Source organism: Carcharodon carcharias, chromosome 1, assembly GCF_017639515.1.
Source record: "Carcharodon carcharias isolate sCarCar2 chromosome 1, sCarCar2.pri, whole genome shotgun sequence".
NCBI classification, from domain to species: domain Eukaryota; kingdom Metazoa; phylum Chordata; class Chondrichthyes; order Lamniformes; family Lamnidae; genus Carcharodon; species Carcharodon carcharias.
The window spans coordinates 259,912,307-259,932,500 of NC_054467.1; the positions used below are offsets into that span (position 1 = coordinate 259,912,307).

At 44.1% G+C, this 20,194-nt stretch overlaps 1 protein-coding gene across 1 annotated transcript in view; it reads left to right on the top strand.

Annotated features, from left to right (window-relative positions):
* The first annotated feature begins 1,226 nt into the window (after window positions 1–1,226).
* vax2 (ventral anterior homeobox 2) overlaps window positions 1,227–20,194 on the top strand; it is an 836,807-nt gene continuing 817,839 nt past the window's right edge. Inside the window, exons 1-2 of the mRNA XM_041183908.1 lie at window positions 1,227–1,419; window positions 12,948–13,135. Coding sequence (XP_041039842.1) covers window positions 1,227–1,419; window positions 12,948–13,135 — 381 coding nt within the window. The remainder of the gene's footprint in view (window positions 1,420–12,947; window positions 13,136–20,194) is intronic.

Here is a 20,194-nt window from a genome sequence, read left to right on the forward strand (position 1 = left end):
GCCTCTGTCCCTCTTCCCCGAGTCTAGCAGCAGCCCTGACACAAATTCACTGACCCATTGTGGAGCAGGCCGGGCCAGAGCGGGGATGGGGATGAGATGGGAACCGGGGGTTTATATCTTGGCCCAGTCTCTAACCCTGGGATATAGGATGAGCAACTTGGACGCTGCTGCTCTCCCGTCATCTGGTTAAAGGATGGCTTCCTGTGTGGACACGCGGAAGAGACAGAGAGCGCCTCTGAACCACTGAGCATCGCCCCTCTGCCTCTCTCCCTCTCTCCCTCTCTCTCTCTGACTGAGACCTGGTAACTTTTGGAAGCCGCGCTCCAACTCGTTTAGCACAAAACTGGGAGGTCCACACTCAGCTCCCCCCGGTCCTAGTGGTCCTCATATGTTGTTGTGTCCGGGGGTTGAGGTCGAGGGGGGTGGGGGGGGGGGGGGGGGGGGGAGATGGGGGGGGGGTGGGGGGAGGGGGGGGGGGGGGGAGGGGAGAGGAGGTGGGGGGGGAGGGGGGGGGTGGGGTGGGGTGGTGGTGGTGTCTGAACGGGAATAAACTCTTTTCCAAAGACTTCACTGAGGATGGCGAGGCTGTGAGTTTGTAGAGAACAGACAGGAAATTACGTGGGCCTGGCAAAATGCCTCCCCCCACCCCCCTCCACCACTCCACACACACCACCCACCCCCCCCCCCCCCACCCCCCCTCCGCTCACACACACAGACACACACAGACACACACACTCACCGTGAGATTCTGCCTCCCCTACACTAGAAACCCTGCCATTCACTGACACATTGTGGAGGGGTGGGGGCAGAGCAGGGATGGGATGGGAAGCTTTGGGTGGGTGGGGGTGGGGGTGGGGGGGTTATATCTTGGCCGAGTCTAACCCTGGGATATATGATGCGCAATTTGGACGTTGCTCTCCCGTCATCTGGTGAAAGGTGGCTTCCTGTCTCGCCTGTGATCACCATATTAAAAAAAAATAAATAATGAAACGCCGCGAATGAAAGGAGGGGAGAGGGGAAGGGGGGCGGGGGGGGGGGGGGGGGGGGTGGGGGTGGTGGGGGTGGGGGGTGGTGAGTGATCTTCCCAAAAAGGAGGGAACAGGCGAGGAAGTGACCGCCCGTCCGGAGCGCTCAGGAGCCGGCTCCGGGGGGTTGAGTAGTTGCGTGGCGGGGTGGGGGGGGGGGGGGGAGTTGGTTTAGATGCTCGCCCAGAGACCGGGCACACGATGGGCGACAGAGTGAGCGAGCAACGCCGGCCACCGGCCAGGATCGGGGGTCCGGGCAGAGCCAACAGCGCCGAGACGGAGAAGGGGGACACTCCCGGGACTTCCAGCTCTACACCCATCCCATCGGAGGTCGGGGGAGCAGCCAAACTGTCTCCGGGGGACCCCGACTATTGCCGCAGGATCCTGGTCAGAGGTAGGAGAGAAAGAGAGCCGGAGAATTGCCCGACTGCCCCACAACACAACACACGAGACACACACACAGACACACATGAATAATAATAATAATAAAAAAAGAGAGACCAGAGCAAACTTTGGGGAGGGTAGAAAAGGGGGAATAAAACACAGGGGGGTTGGGGGGGTGGGGGGAAGCTGTGTTTCTGAGACACGCAGCATCATTCTCAACACCAACATCAGAATGTCAAAGACAATTCGGAATTCAAAATCACAATGATTTCCACCCGCCCCCCCCCCCCCCCCCCCCCCGCCTTAAAACAGTGTTAATTATTTTCAATCCGAATGGATGAAACATGTCCAGTTAAGAATGACGAAATGAAAGGGGACTGTTAAATCCATTTCCCAATCCTTACTAAATTTGACGGCGGTTATTGCAACGGAAAATCGTGACTAAATTTACGGCGATTATTGCATCGGAAAATCCTGACTAAATTTACGGCGATTATTGCATCGGAAAATCGTGACTAAATTTACGGCGATTATTGCATCGGAAAATCCTGACTAAATTTACGGCGATTATTGCATCGGAAAATCCTGACTAAATTTACGGCGATTATTGCAACGGAAAATTCTGACTAATTTCACGGCGCTATTACAGCGAAAATATTCTGACTAATTTTTATGGCGAAATTACAACGGAAAATAGGAGATCGGCGAGTCTAGGAGACCCCCGAAAACACAGCCAGAGAGGGAGAGGCAGGAACAGACCGAACATCTACACAGCGCCCTGTACTTAGACGGAAAACCCTGAATATATGTCTATGGACATATTAATATGACGCAGTTTTATAAGGGTCATTATATAATTAAAATGAAACCAATTAGCTAGCCCAGAAATTGTAGTCGCGTTCATTCTATGAGCTTCTGGGATTTTATAAGAATACTCTGCCACACTTCCTACCCCCCCCCCCCCCAATTTAAATACATTTCACGATTCCCACTCTCTGAATTGCAAAGACTGAAGGCATATCTCAATTAATTTCAAATGGTAATGGCCTGATCAGTACACAGCTCGAACTGTGTCCGTTTCCGCAGGACTGTAACATAGGACAGTCTTGAGTTAATGACTCCGAAATTTATTTCATTGTTGAATTTTCCCTTGTTTGTTTCGATCTTTTTCAACTCACTTTGATCACCTGGATTGTTTTACGGTAAAAAAAATAAAACCTCCAATATAGTTAATGTCCAAACGGCCCTTTTCACTCTAACCCTGTATTTGATGTGCAGAATTATACCTCGTTTATTTGGTCTGTTTAAAGTGATTTTTTTTTTTAAAAGCTCGACCCTATAAAATGAGTTTAATGTTTAGACGGGGATATGTAATAGCACGGATGGCGTGTCAATCCATCTTATTTAATAAAAAGGTATTCAATTAAATCCTCTAACATTATTTTTAAAAAGTGTGTTATGTGTTATATTAAATTCTCTAACATTAGTTTTAAAACTGTTAAATTAAATTCTCTAACATTAGTTTTAAAATTGTTAAGTTAAATTCTCTAGTATTAGTTTTAAAACTGTTAAACTAAATTCTCTAACATTAGTTTTAAAAGTAGTAAATTAATTTCTCTAATAGTTTTAAAACTGTTAAATTAACTTCTCTAACATTAATTTTAAAACTGTTAAATTAAATTCTCTAGCATTAGTTTTAAAAGTAGTAAATTAATTTCTCTAACAGTTTGAAAACTGTTAAATTAAATTCTCTAACATTAGTTTTAAAACTGTGTCAAATTAAATTCTCTAACATTAGTTTTAAAACTGTTAAATTAAATTCTCTAACATTAGTTTTAAAACTGTTAAATTAAATTCTCTAACATTAGTTTTAAAAGTATTAAATTCTCTAATAGTTCTAAAACTGTGTTAAATTAAATTCTCTAACATTAGTTTTATAACTGTTAAATTAAATTCTCTGACATTAGTTTTAAAAGTATTAAATTAAATTCTCTAACAGTTTTAAAACTGTTAAATTAAATTCTCTAACATTAGTTTTATAACTGTTAAATTAAATTCTCTGACATTAGTTTTAAAAGTATTAAATTAAATTCTCTAACAGTTTTAAAACTGTTAAATTAAATTCTCTAACATTAGTTTTAAAAGTGTGTTAAATTAAATTCCCTAAGATTAGTTTTAAAAGTGTTAAATTAAATTCTCTAACATCAATTTTAAAACTGTTAAATTAAATTCTCACATTAGTTCTGAAACCAAATTAAATTCTCTCACATTAGTTCTAAAACCAAATTAAATTCTCTAATGTTAGTTTTAAAAGTGTTAGATTCATTTCTCTAACATTAGTTTTAAATCGGCATCATGCTGATAAATTGCCAGTGCCTCATTTAAACATTCAGTCGGCTCTTTCTCATCGCAATTTCCTGTCCCTTTGCTGTGCGTGAACATTCAGGTGTGATACAAGTTGAGCTGAACTCATGTGTAGGTTGCATACAAACACTAGGAATAGATGAGAATTTATTGCAATGGTTAAAAAAAAAACATACATTTTCACAACACAATACACAAAATCCAAATAAAATAGAATGGTAGGAGATAGAATTAAAGCGGTTAAACCCTTGGTTAGTGAGGGGGTAAATTAATCCGGTTCTGCATGTGAAAATGTAAATTACATCAGAAAGGACATCAGGTACAAATTTTGCAATCTCAGAGTTGAGCTGAGCTGATGTGTAGGTTGCATACAAACCCTAGGAATAGATGAGAATTTATTGCAATGGTTTAAAAAAACCCCCACAAATTTTCACAACACAAAACACAAAACCCAAATAAAATAGAATGGAAGGAGAGAGAATTAAAGCGGTTAAGCCCTAGGTTAGTGAGGGGGTGAATTAAGCCGGTTCTGCATGTGAAAATGTAAATTACATCAGAAAGGTCATCAGGTACAAATTTTGCAATCTCAAAAATCGCTGGACCCCCGAAAGATTAATTGTTATTTATGCGATGATTTTATCCTTCCCTTATTGCTTTCAGCGGCCTTTTCTCTCAGTGTTTCTCTCGCTTATTTAAACAACTGAAGCTCTTCCCGATATTGTTTTTTATACATATATATATATTATTCCGTCTCCTTCAAACCCCATAAAACACAAACCCATCAGGAGAACCAATCCCCGCCTCTGGCCTGAACCCCATTTTGTCATAGATGGCAAGGAAGAGAGCGGGTTTCTCGCTGGAATGAAATCCTCCGTTCTCTGCTTCTGTTCTGCTCTTTTAGTTCTGTCTGGCCCGGCACCGGCGGCCGTTTGGACCAGAGTTTAAATGTTTTTTTAATTGAAATGCACTGTAAGTAACGTTCCACATAAACAACCCGCTGATAGCCGCAAACCAGCCACCAGCATTTCCCTGGTTAAGAACAGCAAAAGTGTGCTAACCTGGTTGTATCCAGTACAATATTCCAGCCAGCACACTTCACCAATTACCCCACAATCTCCAACACATCAGAGTTCAATCCGTAACGAAAGATACGGGGGCTAGATGATGAAGTTGCTTTCAATCGTCTCGGTGCAACCATTCGATTCAACCCCCGAATTAACAGCAAGACGGGAAATTGATTCGGTGCCGAATATTTATCTTTTTTTAATTAAAAAAATATGCATATAATAAAAATAAACAAACACCCCCCGCAGAATTCCCGATCCTCGACCATGACCTGTAAATACACGGATATGGATTGTTTTTGATTGAAACACACTGTAAGTAACATTCCACATGAACACCCGCTGTCAGTCACAAACTATTTTAACTGATGTATTAAAACATTCCACATGAACACCCGCTGTTAGTCAGAAATTATTTTAATTGATATATTAAAACATTCCACATAAACACCCGCTGTCGGTTACAAGCTTGCGCGCCGGCTGAAACGGGGTTTATTTAAGTGGTTTAAATGTTGTCACCGATGAATTTAGTTCAGCAATATAGATTTGCGGAGGGGAGGGTTTTGCATCAGATTTGAATTCCCTGGTTATTTGAGATCAAGTAAATCCGATCAGGAGGGAAATGGAGTGGAGTAGGGGGGTGGGGGGTGGGGGGGGGGGATGTTGCTGAAAGGCTTCTTTTTTGGGGGGGGGGGTGTGGTGGTGGTTGGGGGGTGGTGGTGGAAGGAGGAAGAGTGCAAAATATTTGAGAATGTCATTCGAAATGGAAGTGCCCAGAAGAGCATCTGACAGCCACACGGCGGAAACTGATCAGTGAAATAAACAGGCAGAAATTCGCTTTGGACACCCCCCCCACCCCACCCTCCACCCACCCACCCCCGCCCCGAACCACCGCCAACCACCTCTCCAATCCTTTAAAACCCCTCAGCGTGTCGAGGCTGATGTTTGAATCGAGAACTCGTGAGACACAAGGAGGGAGGGAGGAAGGGAGGGAGGGAGGGAGGGGAGGGGTGGGGAGGTTGGGGGGGGGGGGGGGTCAAACGCAGGTCAGCAAGTCTCAGCTCATCCCTGACTGACGTGCCCATGCTTTCGGATCATCAGCAACAGGGAGGTGACAGGCTGCTGCTGTCTTATATATTCACAGCTTTTAGATAGTTTCTCCCCCACCACCACCCCCCCCCCCCCATCCAAAACAATAAAAATTACACCCCTTTTTAGCCGTTCCAGCATCCAGCCCGGGTATGGGGATGTGGGAGGGAGGGGGTGGTGGTGGTGGGGTGGGGGGGGGGGGAAGGATCTTTTTTTGTCAAAAAGAATATGAGACCCATTTGGCAAAATTAAAATTTATTTCTAACATTGGGCGATGGAGGAGCCTGTCCGGGACGGGCCTCTCACTCAATCCATACCTTGGAAGTTTAACACTTGTAAAAATGCCCCATTCTCTCATCCCCCCCCCCATCCCACTCCTCTCTCTCTCTCCCCTCCCTCCCTCCCACTCTCTCTCTCCCTTTCTCTATACATTACCCAGTTCCAACATTATTCCTCCACAGCACCTCCCGAGCCCAGTTCATGCCCTTTAATCTGGGGCGAAGTTATCATTCGCCTGGCCGAGGCGGTTAAAACGGGGAGAAATGAGTGTCCACATTCACCCCACCACACCCCCCCCCCCCCCCCCCCCCCCCCACACACACACACACACACACAACACCCGTCTCCAGAATCTCTCAGGAGATCCTCGGCCTGGAAAATACACAGATATATTCGCAGCCGACAAAACCGGGCTGTCGTTAAATAAACTTCAAAAAATGCTCCTATTTCCACTTTTTAAACAATGAAAAGCAAAGGACCCCATCTTACTCCTATTTTGACTTATTTTAACCCACAATCGGAAAAATAGCCTCCGTGTCTGCATTTGTCCAAAACATTAAAAGTATTCACAATTCGGGAAAAGCGACAGTCACTGAGATACATTTTACTAAACGCTTCTCATTGACACCTACACTTGTATTAACTCGAGGAGGGATGATTTCAACTGTGGAGAGGTTGTACAGGAATCAGTTAAGGTTCGATATTCTCGCTCCTGTTTAAAACCCTCTTTTCCATTCCCCTTTCTCAAACTGGGAACCGGCCTTTCACCTGAGGGTTTTTTTTATATATATATATATCTGCCCAGCCATCCTGTACGCACAAGGATTTCGGATCGGCTCCTTAGGGCGGCAGGGAAGGATCTGTCCGATTAACGGTGTTTGAAAGATTTGTCTTAAAATGCACTTTGGGATCTTTTAAAATTTACACCGTTATTTTCAAGTCGAGATCTGGGGACGGCCTTCCTGTCGCATGTCCCGCCAATACCTTCAAAGCCAAGCTCTGATATGTTCCTTGTATCCTTATTTCTCTCTCTGTCTATTGTTCCTTTCTTGGTTTCCTTCTCTCCAGGTCTGCATCTGTTCCCCTTCTATTTGTATCCCCCCTCTCACTCTTTCTGGTCCACTTTCCCCAATCCTATCTGTTCTATAAGGACATTTCTCTCTCTCTCTCTAGCCCCACCCCATGTTATATCTCAATCGTTGTTACCGTTTCCTATCTCCTTCCCCGTGTCGACCACCTTTCTCTCCTTCTGTACTCCTCCATCTCTTTCATGTTCTGCAACTCTCTACACCTCTTAATTCAATCTCTCCCTCGTTCCATTCCCAATCCCTCTCTCTCCACTCTCTCCCTCCATTCTCTCTCCTTTCTCAATTTCTATCTCTCTCTCCATTCTCTATCTCTATCTCCATTCTCTCTCTATCCCTCTCTCCATTCTCCAGCTCTCCCTCTCTACATTCTCTATCTCTCTCTCTGCATTACCTCCCTCTATCTCTCTCTCAATTCTCTATCACTATCTCCATTCTCTGTTTCCCTCAATTCTCTCTCTCCATTCTCTCTGTCTCTTCACTCTCTATTTCTCTCTCTCTCCATTCTCTATCTCTACCCCTCTCTCTATTCCCTGTCTCTTTCCCCTTTCCATTCTCTCTCTTTCTCTCCATTCTATACCACTATTTCTCTCTCCATTCTCTCTCTATATATTTCTCTCCATTCTCTATCACAATCTCCATTTCTCTCCATCCTCTATCTCTCTGTCTCTTCATTCTCTATTTATTTCTCTCTCTCCATTCTCTACCACTATCTCCCTCTCCATTATGTATCTCTATTTCCATTCTCTCTCTCTCTCTCCATTTTCTATTTGTATCCCTCTCCCCATCCTCCATCTCTATCACCCTCTCCATCCTCTGTCTACCACTATCTCTCTCCATTTGGTGTCTCTATCCCTATCTCAATTTTTTTATCCCTCTCCACACTCTATCTCTTTCTTGCGACTCTCTGATAGGTGATTGGTAGTACAGAACTTGAGTATTGCTGAAAAAGAGATATTTCTGTTGAAGCTTTTAAACTTGCACTCATCAGGACAATTTGCAAGAAATGACCAATGTCAGGGTAAAAATATATTTATATTGCTTAAAAAGGGACTGCTGATTGGTTAGCAGGTGGACTCTGATTGGTAGACGCATTACCATGGGGAATGCATCAGGGGATAATGACTGACATTTAACTGCCAAACATTGTTTGAAATTCAAATCAGAAAGTGTTCTCTCTTTGCAGACAAAAAGAACATGGACACACACTGCACCCGTTTCAGCTAAACAAAATAAGTCACAGCCATTCACTGGTTCATTCCTCAGGACAATGTCTTGATCAATCAGGGTCAAGCTACGGGTTTAAATTTCCAACAATGCTGGGTATTTAACTGTAAGTCACCATCCTCTGGGACACCCTGGTCCACTCCTCTATCGTTCCCAGCACCTCATCCACCTCTTACAGTGCCTTCCCGTGCAACCGCAGAAGGTGCAACACCTGTCCCTTTACTTCCCCTCTCCTCACGGTCCAAGGGCCCAAACACTCCTTTCAAGTGAAGCAGCATTTCACTTGCACTTCCCTCAATTTAGTCTACTGCATTTGCTTCTCCCAGTATGGTTTCCTCTACATTGGAGAGACCAAACGCAGACTGGGTGACCGCTTTGCAGAACACCTTTGGTCTGTCTGCAAGCATGACCCAGACCTCCCTGTCGCTTGCCATTTCAACACCCCACCCTGGTCTCACGCCCACATGTCCATCCTTAGCCTGCTGCAATATTCCAGTGAAGCTCAACGCAAACTGGAGGAACAGCACCTCATCTTCCGACTAGGCACTTTACAGCCTTCCAGACTGAATATTGAGTTCAACAACTTCAGATCATGAACTCTCTCCTTCATCACCACTCCCTTTCCGATCCCCCCTTTTTAAACCCATTTTTATTTATTTATATATTTAATGATTTGTTCCTTTTTAATCCCCCCCAGGACCATCTGTCACTTGTTTCTATGTTGTGCTTTCACAGAGCACCGACCCTTGTTCTGCTAATAACACTTTCTGCTATCTTACCTTTATGTCACTATCAGCACCTCCTTTACTCTTTACCACTACCATTAACACTTCCTTTGTATTGTGTCCATGACATCTTTGTCAATCTTTCCTTAGCTGTCACCTATTGCTGACCTTCTATCTTGTTCTGCCCCCTTAAACAGGATAAATTTCATCACATTTCTATTTCTCTTTAGTTCTGAATAGGGGTCATACGGACTGGAAATGTTAACTCTCTCCACAGATGTTGCCAGACCTGCTGAGTTTTTCCAGCATTTTCTGTTTTTAAGTCACCACCAGGATTCTCCTGGCAACACCTCCACCAATCAGAGTCCATTTGCCAACCAATCAGCCCTCTCTTTTCATGCAGTATAAATATGTTGTTTCCCTGGACATTGGTAATTTATTGTGAAATGTCGATCTCCATTCCCAACTCTCTGTCTCTCCATTCTCTCTTTCTCCATCCTGTACATCTTTCTCTCTCCATTCTCTCTCTCTTGCCATTCTCTCTCTCTCTCTCTCCATTCTCAATTCCCCTCTCTCTCCATTCTCTGCCTCTGTCCATCCTGTATCTTTCTCTCACTATTCTCTCTCTTTCTCGCCATTCTCTCTCTGTCTCTCTCTCTCCATTCTGTGTATCTTTCACTTTCCTTTCTCTATCTCCCTTGCCACTCCCTCTCCCTCTCTTTCTCACAATTTTGGATAAGATCTGGCAAATGGAGTATAATGTGGAAATATGTGAAATTGTCCATTTTGGCAGGAAAAGCATTAAAATAATATATTATCTAAATAGTAAGAGATTCCAGAGCTCGGAGATGTAGAGGGATCTGGTTGTCCTCGTGCATAAATCACAAAATGTTTGCATGCAGGTTGAGCAATAATTTGGAAAGCTAATAGAATGTTATCATCTATTGTGAGGGGAATTGAATACAAAAGTAGGGAGGTTATGCTTCAGTTGTGCATGGCACTGGTGAGACCATGTCTGGAGTATTGTGTATAGTATTGATCTCCTTATTTAAGAAAGGATGCAAATGCATTGAAAACAGTTCAAAGGTTTACTAGACTAATACTTGGAGTGGGCGGGTTGTCTTATGAGTAAAGGTTGGACAGGTTAGACTTGTATCTACTGGAGTTTAGAAGAGTGAGAGGTGACTTGTTTGAAACATGTAACATCCTGACGGGTCTTGACAGGGTAGTTATGGAGAGGATGTTTCCTTTTGTGGAAGAATCTAGAACTAGGGGTCACTGTTTAAAAATAAGGGGTCACCCATTTAATACAGAGATGAGGAGAAATTTTTTCTCTCAGAGGGTAGTGAATCTTTGGATCTCTCTTCCTGAAAAGATAGTGGATGCAGAGTCTTTGGATATTTTTAAGGCAGAGGTGGATAGATTCTTGTTTAACAAGGGGGTGAAATGTTATCGGGGGTAGGCAGGAATGTAGGGTTGAGGTTACATTCTGATCAGGCATGATCTTATTGAATAGCAGAGCAGGCTCGAGGGGCCGAGTGGCCTACTCCTTTCCTAGTTTGTATGTATTCTATCTCCATTCTCTATCTCTATCTCTATCCCTCTCTCCATTCTCTATCCCTCTCTCCACTCTGTATCACTCTCTCTCCATTCTCTCTCTCCATTCTCTATCACACTCTCTTCATTCCCTGCTACTATCTCTCTCCATTTTGTATCTCTATACCTCTCTCCATTCTCTATCTCTTTCTCTCTATTCTTTATCTTTATCTGCCTCTCCGTTCTCTATCTATATCCATCTCTCCATTCTCCACCGCTATCTCCATTCTCTATCTCAATCCCTCTCTTCACTCTGTATCTATCCCTTCAAGCTCTTTCCATTCTCTATCTCTATCTCTCACCATTTGCCATCTCTATCTCTCTCTACACACTCTCCATTTTCTATTCCTCTTTATATATCTCATTTTCTCTCTCCATTCTCTATCTCTAACCCTCTTTCCATTCTTTTCTCTCTCTCTCCATTCTCTATCCTTCTCTGCACTCTCTCTCTCTCTCTTCATTCTCTATCGCTTTCTCTCTATCAATTCTATATCTCTATCCTTTCTCCATTCTATATCCCACTCCATTCTCTATCACTATCCCGCTCTCCATTCTCTATCGCTATCATCATTCTCTATCTCTCCATTCTCTGTGTATCTCTCTCCACTCTCTCTCCATTCTCTTTCTCTCTTCATTCTCTATCTCTGCTTTACTGTCCATTCTTTCTCTCTCTCTCTCAATTTTCACTTTCTCTCTCTCTATCTCCTTTCCCTCTCTCCATTCTCTCTCTATCCCTTTCTCCATTCTATCTCTATCCTTTTTTCTATTTCTATCCCTCTCTCCATTATCTATCTCTTTCTCCGTTCTCCATCCCTCTCTCTATTCTCTATCTCTATCTCTCTTTTTTCATTCTCTATCAATCTTCATTCTCTATTTTGATCATTGTTCTCTATCTCTCTATTTTACATCTCTACCTCTCCATTCTCAATCTCTATCCCTCTCTCCATTCTCTACCTCTATCTCTCTCACTTTCCATTCTCTCTTTCTGTCCATCTCTCCATTATCTTTCTCTTTCTCCATTCTTTATCCCTCTCTCCATTCTCGATCTCTATCTCTCGTTTTCTATTCTCTATCAATCTTCATTCCCTATCTTGATCGCTGTTCTCTATCTCTCTATTCTACATCTGTACCTCTCCATTCTCAATCTCTATCCCTCTCCATTTTCTATCTCTCTCACTTTCCATTCTCCCTCATATTCTCTGCCATTTCATTCACCAACTCTATCACTCTCTATTCTACTTGTCTGTCTCTCTCTCCATTCTCTATCACTATCTCTATTCTCTATCTCTCTCTCCATTCTCTATCTCTATCCCCCTCTCTATGCTGTATCTCTATTTTTCCATTCCCTCTCTCTATGCTCTCTCTCTCTCTCCGTTCTCTAATTCTACCCCTCTCTATCTCTCTCTCTCCATTCTTTATCTTTCTCTCTGTTCTCTATCTCTACCCACCTCTTTATTTTCTGTCTCTATCTCTACTTTCTATCCCTCTCTCTATTTTCGGTCTCTCCTCCTCTGTTCCTCTCCCATTTTGGATCTGCCAATGTTGGAACTCAACCACCACCACCTACCCACACCAGCACCCCCTTCTGCCTCCGTCCCCTCACTCCTCTCTCTCCTATTTTCTCTTGTCTGTCTATTTTAGATTCCTTTCTGAAACTCGCTGTCTAATAAGTCAGATAATCTGAGCGGGAAAACGTGAGGCCTTTTATATTATTAAAAAAATCTACTCGGGTTTTGATCCCACGGGAAAGGAACTCGGCTTAGAGGAAGGGAATTGAACTGATCTTTAAAAAATGCGGTGAGGAAACGAGTGAAATTTTTTTAACATCGGGTGAAACGTGAAAGAAAGGAACAAGAAATAAAGATAAAGAAAGGGGAAAAGACAGAATTAACAGTGAGGACAACAGACGGGTTGAAAGTTGGCATTTTTATAAGGAAAAATAAAAAAAGTTAAATAAGATAAAAATGATAACTTTAAACATGAAATGAAATTCAAACGGAAATGTTATGAAATCAGTTGGAAGTAGGACGGTGAGAAGGTTCACCGTGAATGAGAGAGATGGACATGCTCTCAGATTAACCCACCTCTCCCTCTCTCTCTCTGGACTAGATGCTAAAGGGACAATCCGTGAGATCGTGCTTCCCAGAGGCCTGGATTTGGATCGGCCGAAGCGGACTCGAACCTCCTTCACCGCTGAGCAGCTGTACCGCCTGGAGATGGAGTTCCAGCGATGCCAGTATGTGGTGGGTCGGGAGCGCACTGAGCTAGCCAGGCACCTCAACCTGTCCGAAACGCAGGTACTGAGAGGGTGGGGGGGTGGTGGTGGCGGTGGTGTGGAGGGCGCTGGGTCACACACTTATGGTTAGAGATCGGGGTGGGGCAGGCAGCGCCTAGACTGTTACCAGGGCTTCCCTGCAACACTCACTGCTCCCGCTCTGCATCGGTGCAGTTTGAATCATAAACACTAGCTCAGCCTCACTGGCGTGTTGTGTCCAGGTCTTGGCCCCACACTTTGAGAAGGGTGTGTAAGCATTAGAGAGAGTGAAGCAAAGATTCACAAGAGTGTTCCCAGGGATGAAGATATATTGGAGAAGTTGGGATTGTTTTCTTTGGAGAAGAGAAGGTTGACAGGAGATTTCATCGAGGTATTAAAATCCTCATGAGGGGTCTGGACAGAGTGGACAGGGAGAAACTGTTCCCATTGCTGAAGGATCAGAAACCAGATTTAAAGTGATTGGCAAAAGAAGCAATAGTGACATGAGGGAAAACCTTTTCACACAGTGAGGGGGTCAGGACCTGGAATGCACTGCCTGAGAGTGTGGTGGAGGCAGGTTCAATCGAGGCTTTCAAAAGGGAATTGGATAACTATCTGAAGAGACAAAATTTACAGGTCTATGGGTAAGGAGTGGGGGAGTAATGCTATCTAATTAGCTCATGCAGAGAGCTGGCACAGGCATGATGGGCAGAATGGTCTTTAACTTCATTTTACTTGAAGAACCCAAGATAAAACACCCCTCTGGTTTGGTTACTGTGTGTGCGTGTGTGTGTAAGTGTGTAAGTTTGTGTGTGTGTGAGAGTGTGTGTGTGTGTGAGTGTGTGTGTGTGCATGCATAATTGTGTGAGTATGTGTAAGTGTGTGTGTGTGAAAGCGTGTGTGTGTGTATAAGTGTGTGTGTGTGTAAGTGTGTGTGTGTGTTTGTGTGTGAGTGTTGTGTGTGTGTAAGTGTGCGTGTGTGTGTTTGTGTGTGTGTGTGTTTGTGTGTGTGTGTGAGAGAGTGTGTGTGTGTGAGTGTGTGTGTGCGTGTGTGTGTGTGTAAGTGTGTGAGTATGTGTAAGTGTGTGAGTGTGTGTGTGTGAGTGTGTGAGTGTGTGTAAGTGTGTGAGTGTGTGTAAGTGTGTGTGTGTGAGAGCGCGTGTGTGTGTGTAAGTGTGTGAGTGTGTGTAAGTGTGTGTGTGTGTGTAAGTGTGTGTGTGTGAGAGCGTGTGTGTGTGTAAGTGTGTGAGTATGTGTAAGTGTGTGAGTGTGTGTGTGTGTGTGAGAGCATATGTGTGTGTGCCACGCTGAGTCAATATTTGGGAATGAGTCTATTAAACATACAAGGAGAATGGTGTCTAGGGCTGAGTGTTGATATTCAGCTGTGTGTAATTCTACCTGAGTAAATAGCTCAGTCAGTCACACTCTGCTTCCAGAGTCAGGAGGTTGTCAGCTCAAAGACACTTGAGCCCATTATCGAGACTGACCCTCTCCGTACAGTAATGAGGGAATGCAGCAATGTCAGAGGTGTGATCTTTTGGATGGAAGTTAAACCGAGGCTCCGTCAACCTTCTCTCAGGGGCGTGTAAAAGATCCCATGGTGCTATTTTGAAGAAGAGCAGGAGAGTTCTCCCTGGTGATCTGGCCAATATTTACCCCTCAACATCACAACCTCCCAATGACAAAAAAACAGGTAATCTGATCATGACCACATTGCTATTTATGGGATCTTGCTGTGCACTGAGTTTAGTATATTACAAAAGTGACTATGCTGTAAAAGTACTTAATTGGTTATAAAGCATTTTAGGATTTTCTGAGGTTATGAAAGGTGCTATAGAAATGCAAGTCTTTCTTACAGTACTGGTGTTGCTGCCTGTGTATGTCCAGATGTGTGCATGCTTAGACAATCCAATTCCACACCTGTCTGGATGTGCAGGTAGGGTTAGTGCAGTAATTGCTTACATGAACTGTTGTTGAATTAAATAACAGACATTTATAACAATGGTGGTGTTTCACAATCTCACCTCTGAGTCAGAACGTGCCGGGTTCATTACCCCATTCCAGAGACTTGCGCACCAGAATCGAAGCCGACAATTCCAGTGCAGTACTGAGGGAGTGCCGCACTGTCAGCGGATGCTGTTTTTGGATTAGATGTTAAACTAAGGTTTCATCTGCGCTCTCAGATGGACATAAAAGATCACATGACACTATTTAGAAGATGAGTAAGCGAGATCCCCCTGGTGCCCTGGATAATATTTATCCCTCAGTCAACATCACTACAAATCAGATTATCCGGCCATTATCACATTGCTGTCTGTGGGAGCTTGCTGTGTGCAAATTAATTGCCATATTTCCTACATTGAGGACTACTCTTCAGAAGTATTTAATTGGCTGTAAAGTGCTTCTTCAATGTTTTCTTTAATGGCCTCTGACTCATATTGACTGAATAAATCAAATATCATTTTGCTTTAAAATCTATTTTGAATTTTTGCTGGTTCCTTACACAAGTCAATCTATCTGTCCATTATTCTGTGAGAATATGAAGGAATGGCTTTGCTTTGGCATAATTGTATTTATATATTTCTACATACGTGTAACTGTGTATCTATTTGGTAAATTGTGCATCTATTACATATATGTCCAAGTGTCATTTTATTCATTTCTGGGATGTGGGTGTCGCTGGCTAGGCCAGTATTTATTATCCATTCCTAATTGTCTCTTGAGAAGGTGGCGTTGAGCCGTCTTCTTTAACTGCTGCCATCCCTATTTTGTGAAGGTGTCCCAAGGTGCTATGAGGGGGGGGCATTTCCCAAATGTTGACCCTATGACGATGAAAGAATATACGTGCATATGTCTCGTATCTATGGCTATGTCTATGTTCATGACCAATCTCTCTTTGTCTCTCTCTCTCTCCCTCTCATAAATACATATGTATTGTATAAACATGCGCATTCATGTATGTGTGTGTGTTACTATTTTATAGATGGATGATCCATCTCAGCCTCTTCCTGAGGTCTCTATAACCCAAATGCCAGTCTTCAGCCAGTCCACTCCATGTGATATCAAGAAACAGCTGAAGGCACTGGATACTACAAAGGCTATGGGCCCTGACAATATTCCGGCTATAGTACTGAAGACTTGTGCTCCAGAACATGCCGTGCCCCTAGCCAAGCTGTTCCAGTGCAGCTACAACACTGGCATCTACCCGGCTATGTGGAAAATTGCCCAGGTATGTCCTGTACACAAAAAGCAGGACAAATCCAATTCAACCCATTATCATCCTGTCACTCTTGATCATCAGGAAAGTGATGTAAGGTGTCGGTGACAGTGATATCAAGCAGCACATACTCAATTTGGGCTCGATCATCGCTACTCAGCCCCGGATCTCATTACAGCCTTGGTCCTCAAGACAGCATTTGACCGAGTGTGGCATCAAGGAGACGTAGCAAAACTGGAGTCAATGGGAATCAGAAGGAAAACTCGCCTCTGGTTGGAGTCATACCTAGCACAAAGGAATATGGTTGGTGGCGAATCATCTCGACCCCAGGACTGCAGGAGTTCCTCAGGGTAGCATCTTAGCTTCACCAATGGTTACTTTCATCATAAGGTCAACATTGCTGATGATTGCACAATGTTCAATCCTCTTCATGACTGTTCAGACAATGAAACACTCCATGTCCAAATGCAGCAACAGCTGGATAACATCCAGAATGGGCCTGATAAGTGGCAAGTAATATTTGTGCCACATAATTGCTAAGCAATGACCAATTCCAACAAGAGAGAGTGTAAACATATCCCCTTGATGTTGAAAAGCATGGCCATCACTGAATCCACCATTATCAACATCCTGGGGGTTACCATTGACCAGAAACTGAACTGCAGAGAGCTACACCAGGGAGTTAAAAGAGAGCTAGAAGGGGCAAGACTGAGAGTGGAGACAGAGAGTTAAAAGAGAGCGAGAAGGAGTGAGAATGTGAGCGGAGCCAGGGAGTTAAAAGAGTGCGAGAAGGAGTGAGACTGAGAGTGGAGACAGAGAGTTAAAAGAGAGTGAGAAGGCACGAGACTGAGAGTGGAGACGGAGAGTTAAAAGAGAGCGAGAAGGAGTGAGATGGAGAGTGGAGACAGAGTTAAAAGAGGGCGAAAATGAGCGAGAGTGAGAGCGGAGACAGAGAGTTAAAAGAGAGCAAGAAGGAGTGAGACTGAGAGCGGAGACAGAGAGGTAAAAGAGAGCAAGAAAGAGTGAGACTGAGAGCGGAGATATTGAGTTAAAAGAGAGTGAGAAGGAGTGAGACTCAGGGAGGAGACAGACAGTTAGAAGAGAGCAAATAGCAGCGAGACTGAGAGCGGAGACAGAGAGTTAAAAGAGAGTGAGAAGGAGCGAGACTGAGAGCATAAACAGAGTGTTAAAAGAGAGCAAGAGGAGTGAGACTGAGGGAGGAGACACAGAGTTAAAAGAGACCGAGAAGGAGCGAGACTGAGAGCTGAGACTGAGAGTTAAAAGAGAGTGAGAAGGAGTGAGACTGAGAGAGGAGTCAGAGAGTTAAAAGAGAGCGAGAAAGTTTGACACTGAGAGCATAAATAAAGAGTTAAAAGAAAGTGAGAAGGAGCAAGAATGAAAGCGAAGACAGAGAGGGAAAAGAGAATTAGAAGGAGCGAGACTGAGAGTGGAGACAGAGAGTTAAAAGAGAGCAAGAAGGAGTGAGACTGAGAGTGGAGACAGAAAGTTAAAAGAGAGCGAGAAGGAGCGAGACTGACAGCGGAGACAGAGAGCTAAAAGAGAGCGAGAAGGAGTGTGACTGAGAGTGGAGCCAGAGAGTTAAAATAGAGCGAGACTGAGTGTGGAGTCAGAGAGTTAAAAGAGAGCGAGAAAGAATAAGACTGAGAGTGGAGACAGAGAATTAAAAGAGAGCGAGAAAGAGCGAGACTGAAGCAGAGACAGAGAGTTAAAAGAGAGCGAGAAGAAGTGAGACAGAGAGAGGAGACAGAGAGTTAAAAGAGAGTGAGAAGGAGCGAGAGTGAAAGCGGAGACAGAGAGTTAAAAGAGAGGGAGAAGAAGTGAGATTGAGAGTGGAGGCAGAGAGTTAAAAGTGAGCAAGAAGAAGTGAGACTGAAAGGGGAGACAGAGACTTAAACAAGAAGAAAAAGGATCGAGACTGAGAGTGGAGACAGAAGAGTTAAAAGAGAGTGAGAAGGAGTGAGACTGAAAGTGGAGAGAGAGAGTTAAAAGAGAGCGAGAGGGAGCGAGAATGAGAGTGGTGACAGAGAGTTAAAAGAGAGGGAGAAGGAGCGAGACTGAGAGCGGAGACAGAGAGTTAAAAGAGAGCGAGAAGGAGTGTGACTGAGAGTGGAGACAGAGAGTTAAAATAGAGCGAGAAGGAGCGAGGCTGAGTGTGGAGTCAGAGAGTTAAAAGAGAGCGAGAAAGAGTGAGACTGAGAGCGCAGACAGAGAGTTAAAAGAGAGCGAGAAAGAACGAGACTGAAGCAGAGACAGAGAGTTGAAAGAGAGCAAGAAGGAGCGAGGCTGAGAGGAGACAGAGAGTTAAAAGAGAGTGAGAAGGAGTGAGACTGAGAGTGGAGACAGAGAGTTAAAAGAGAGCAAGAAGGAGCTAGACTGAGAGCTGAGATAGAGATTTAAAAGAGAGGAAGAAGGAGTGAGTCTGAGAGTGGAGACAGAGAGTTAAAAGAGAGCAAGAAGGAGCGAGACTGAAAGAACAGACATAGAGTTAAAAGAGCGAGAAGGAGTGAGAATGAGAGTGGAGACAAAGAGTTAAAAGAGAGCGAGAAGAAGTGAGACAGAGGAGACAGAGAGTTAAAAGAGAGTGAGAAGGAGCGAGAGTGAAAGCGGAGACAGAGAGTTAAAAGAGAGGGAGAAGAAGTGAGATTGAGAGTGGAGGCAGAGAGTTAAAGTGAGCAAGAAGAAGTGAGACTGAAAGGGGAGACAGAGACTTAAACAAGAAGAAAAAGGATCGAGACTGAGAGTGGAGACAGAAGAGTTAAAGGAAAATAAGAAGGAGTAAGACTGAGAGAGGGGACAGAGAGTTAAAAGAGAGTGAAAAGGAGGGAGAGTGAGAGCGGAGCAGTAGAGTTAAAAGTGAGCGAGTAGGAGCGAGACAGAGTGGAGGGTGAGAGTTAAAAGAGAGCAGCTAGGACTGAGACTGAGAACGGAGACAGAGATTTAAAAGAGACCAACGAGACGTGAGAGAGAGAGAGGAGACAGAGAGTTAAAAGAGAGCAACAAGGAGCGAGACTGAAAGCAGAGACAGAGAGTTAAAAGAGAGCGAGATGGAGTGTGATTGAGAATGGAGACAGAGAGTTAAAAGTGAGCGAGAAGGAGTGAGACTAAGAGAGGAGACAAAGAGTTAAATGGGAAGAAGAAGCATCGAGACTGAGAGTGGAGACAGACAGTTAAAAGAGAGCGAGAAGGATTGAGACTGAGAGCGGAGACAGAGAGGTAAAAGCGAACGAGAAGGAGTTAGACTGAGAGAGGAGATAAAGATTTAAAAGAGAGCGAGGAGGAACGAGACTGAGAGTGGAGACAGAGAGTTAAAAGAGAGCGAGAAGGAGCGAGACTGACAGCGGAGACATAGATTTAAAACAATGCGAGAAGGAGCGAGACTGAGAGTGGAGACAGAGAGTTAAAAGAGAGTGAGAAGGAGCGAGACTGAGAGCGGAGACAGAGAGTTAAAAGAGAGCGAGAAGGAGCGAGAATGAGAGTGGAGACAAAGAGTTAAAAAGAGAGGGAGAAGGAGCGAGACTGAGAGGGGAGACAAATAGCTAAAAGAGAGCGAGGAGGATCGAGACTGAGAGTGGAGTCAGAGAGTTAAAAGAGAGCGAGAAAGAGCGAGACTGAGAGCGGAGACAGAGAGTTAAAAGAGAGCGAGAAGGAGCGAGACTGAAGCGGAGACAGAGTGTTAAAAGAGAGCAAGAAGGAGCGAGACTGAGAGAGGAGACAGAGTGTTAAAAGAGAGTGAGAAGGAGTGAGACTGAGAGTGGAGACAGAGAGTTAAAAGAGATCAAGAAGGACCTAGACTGAGAGAGGAGATAGAGATTTAAAAGAGAGCAAGAAGGAGCGAGACTGAAGGAAGAGACATAGAGTTAAAAG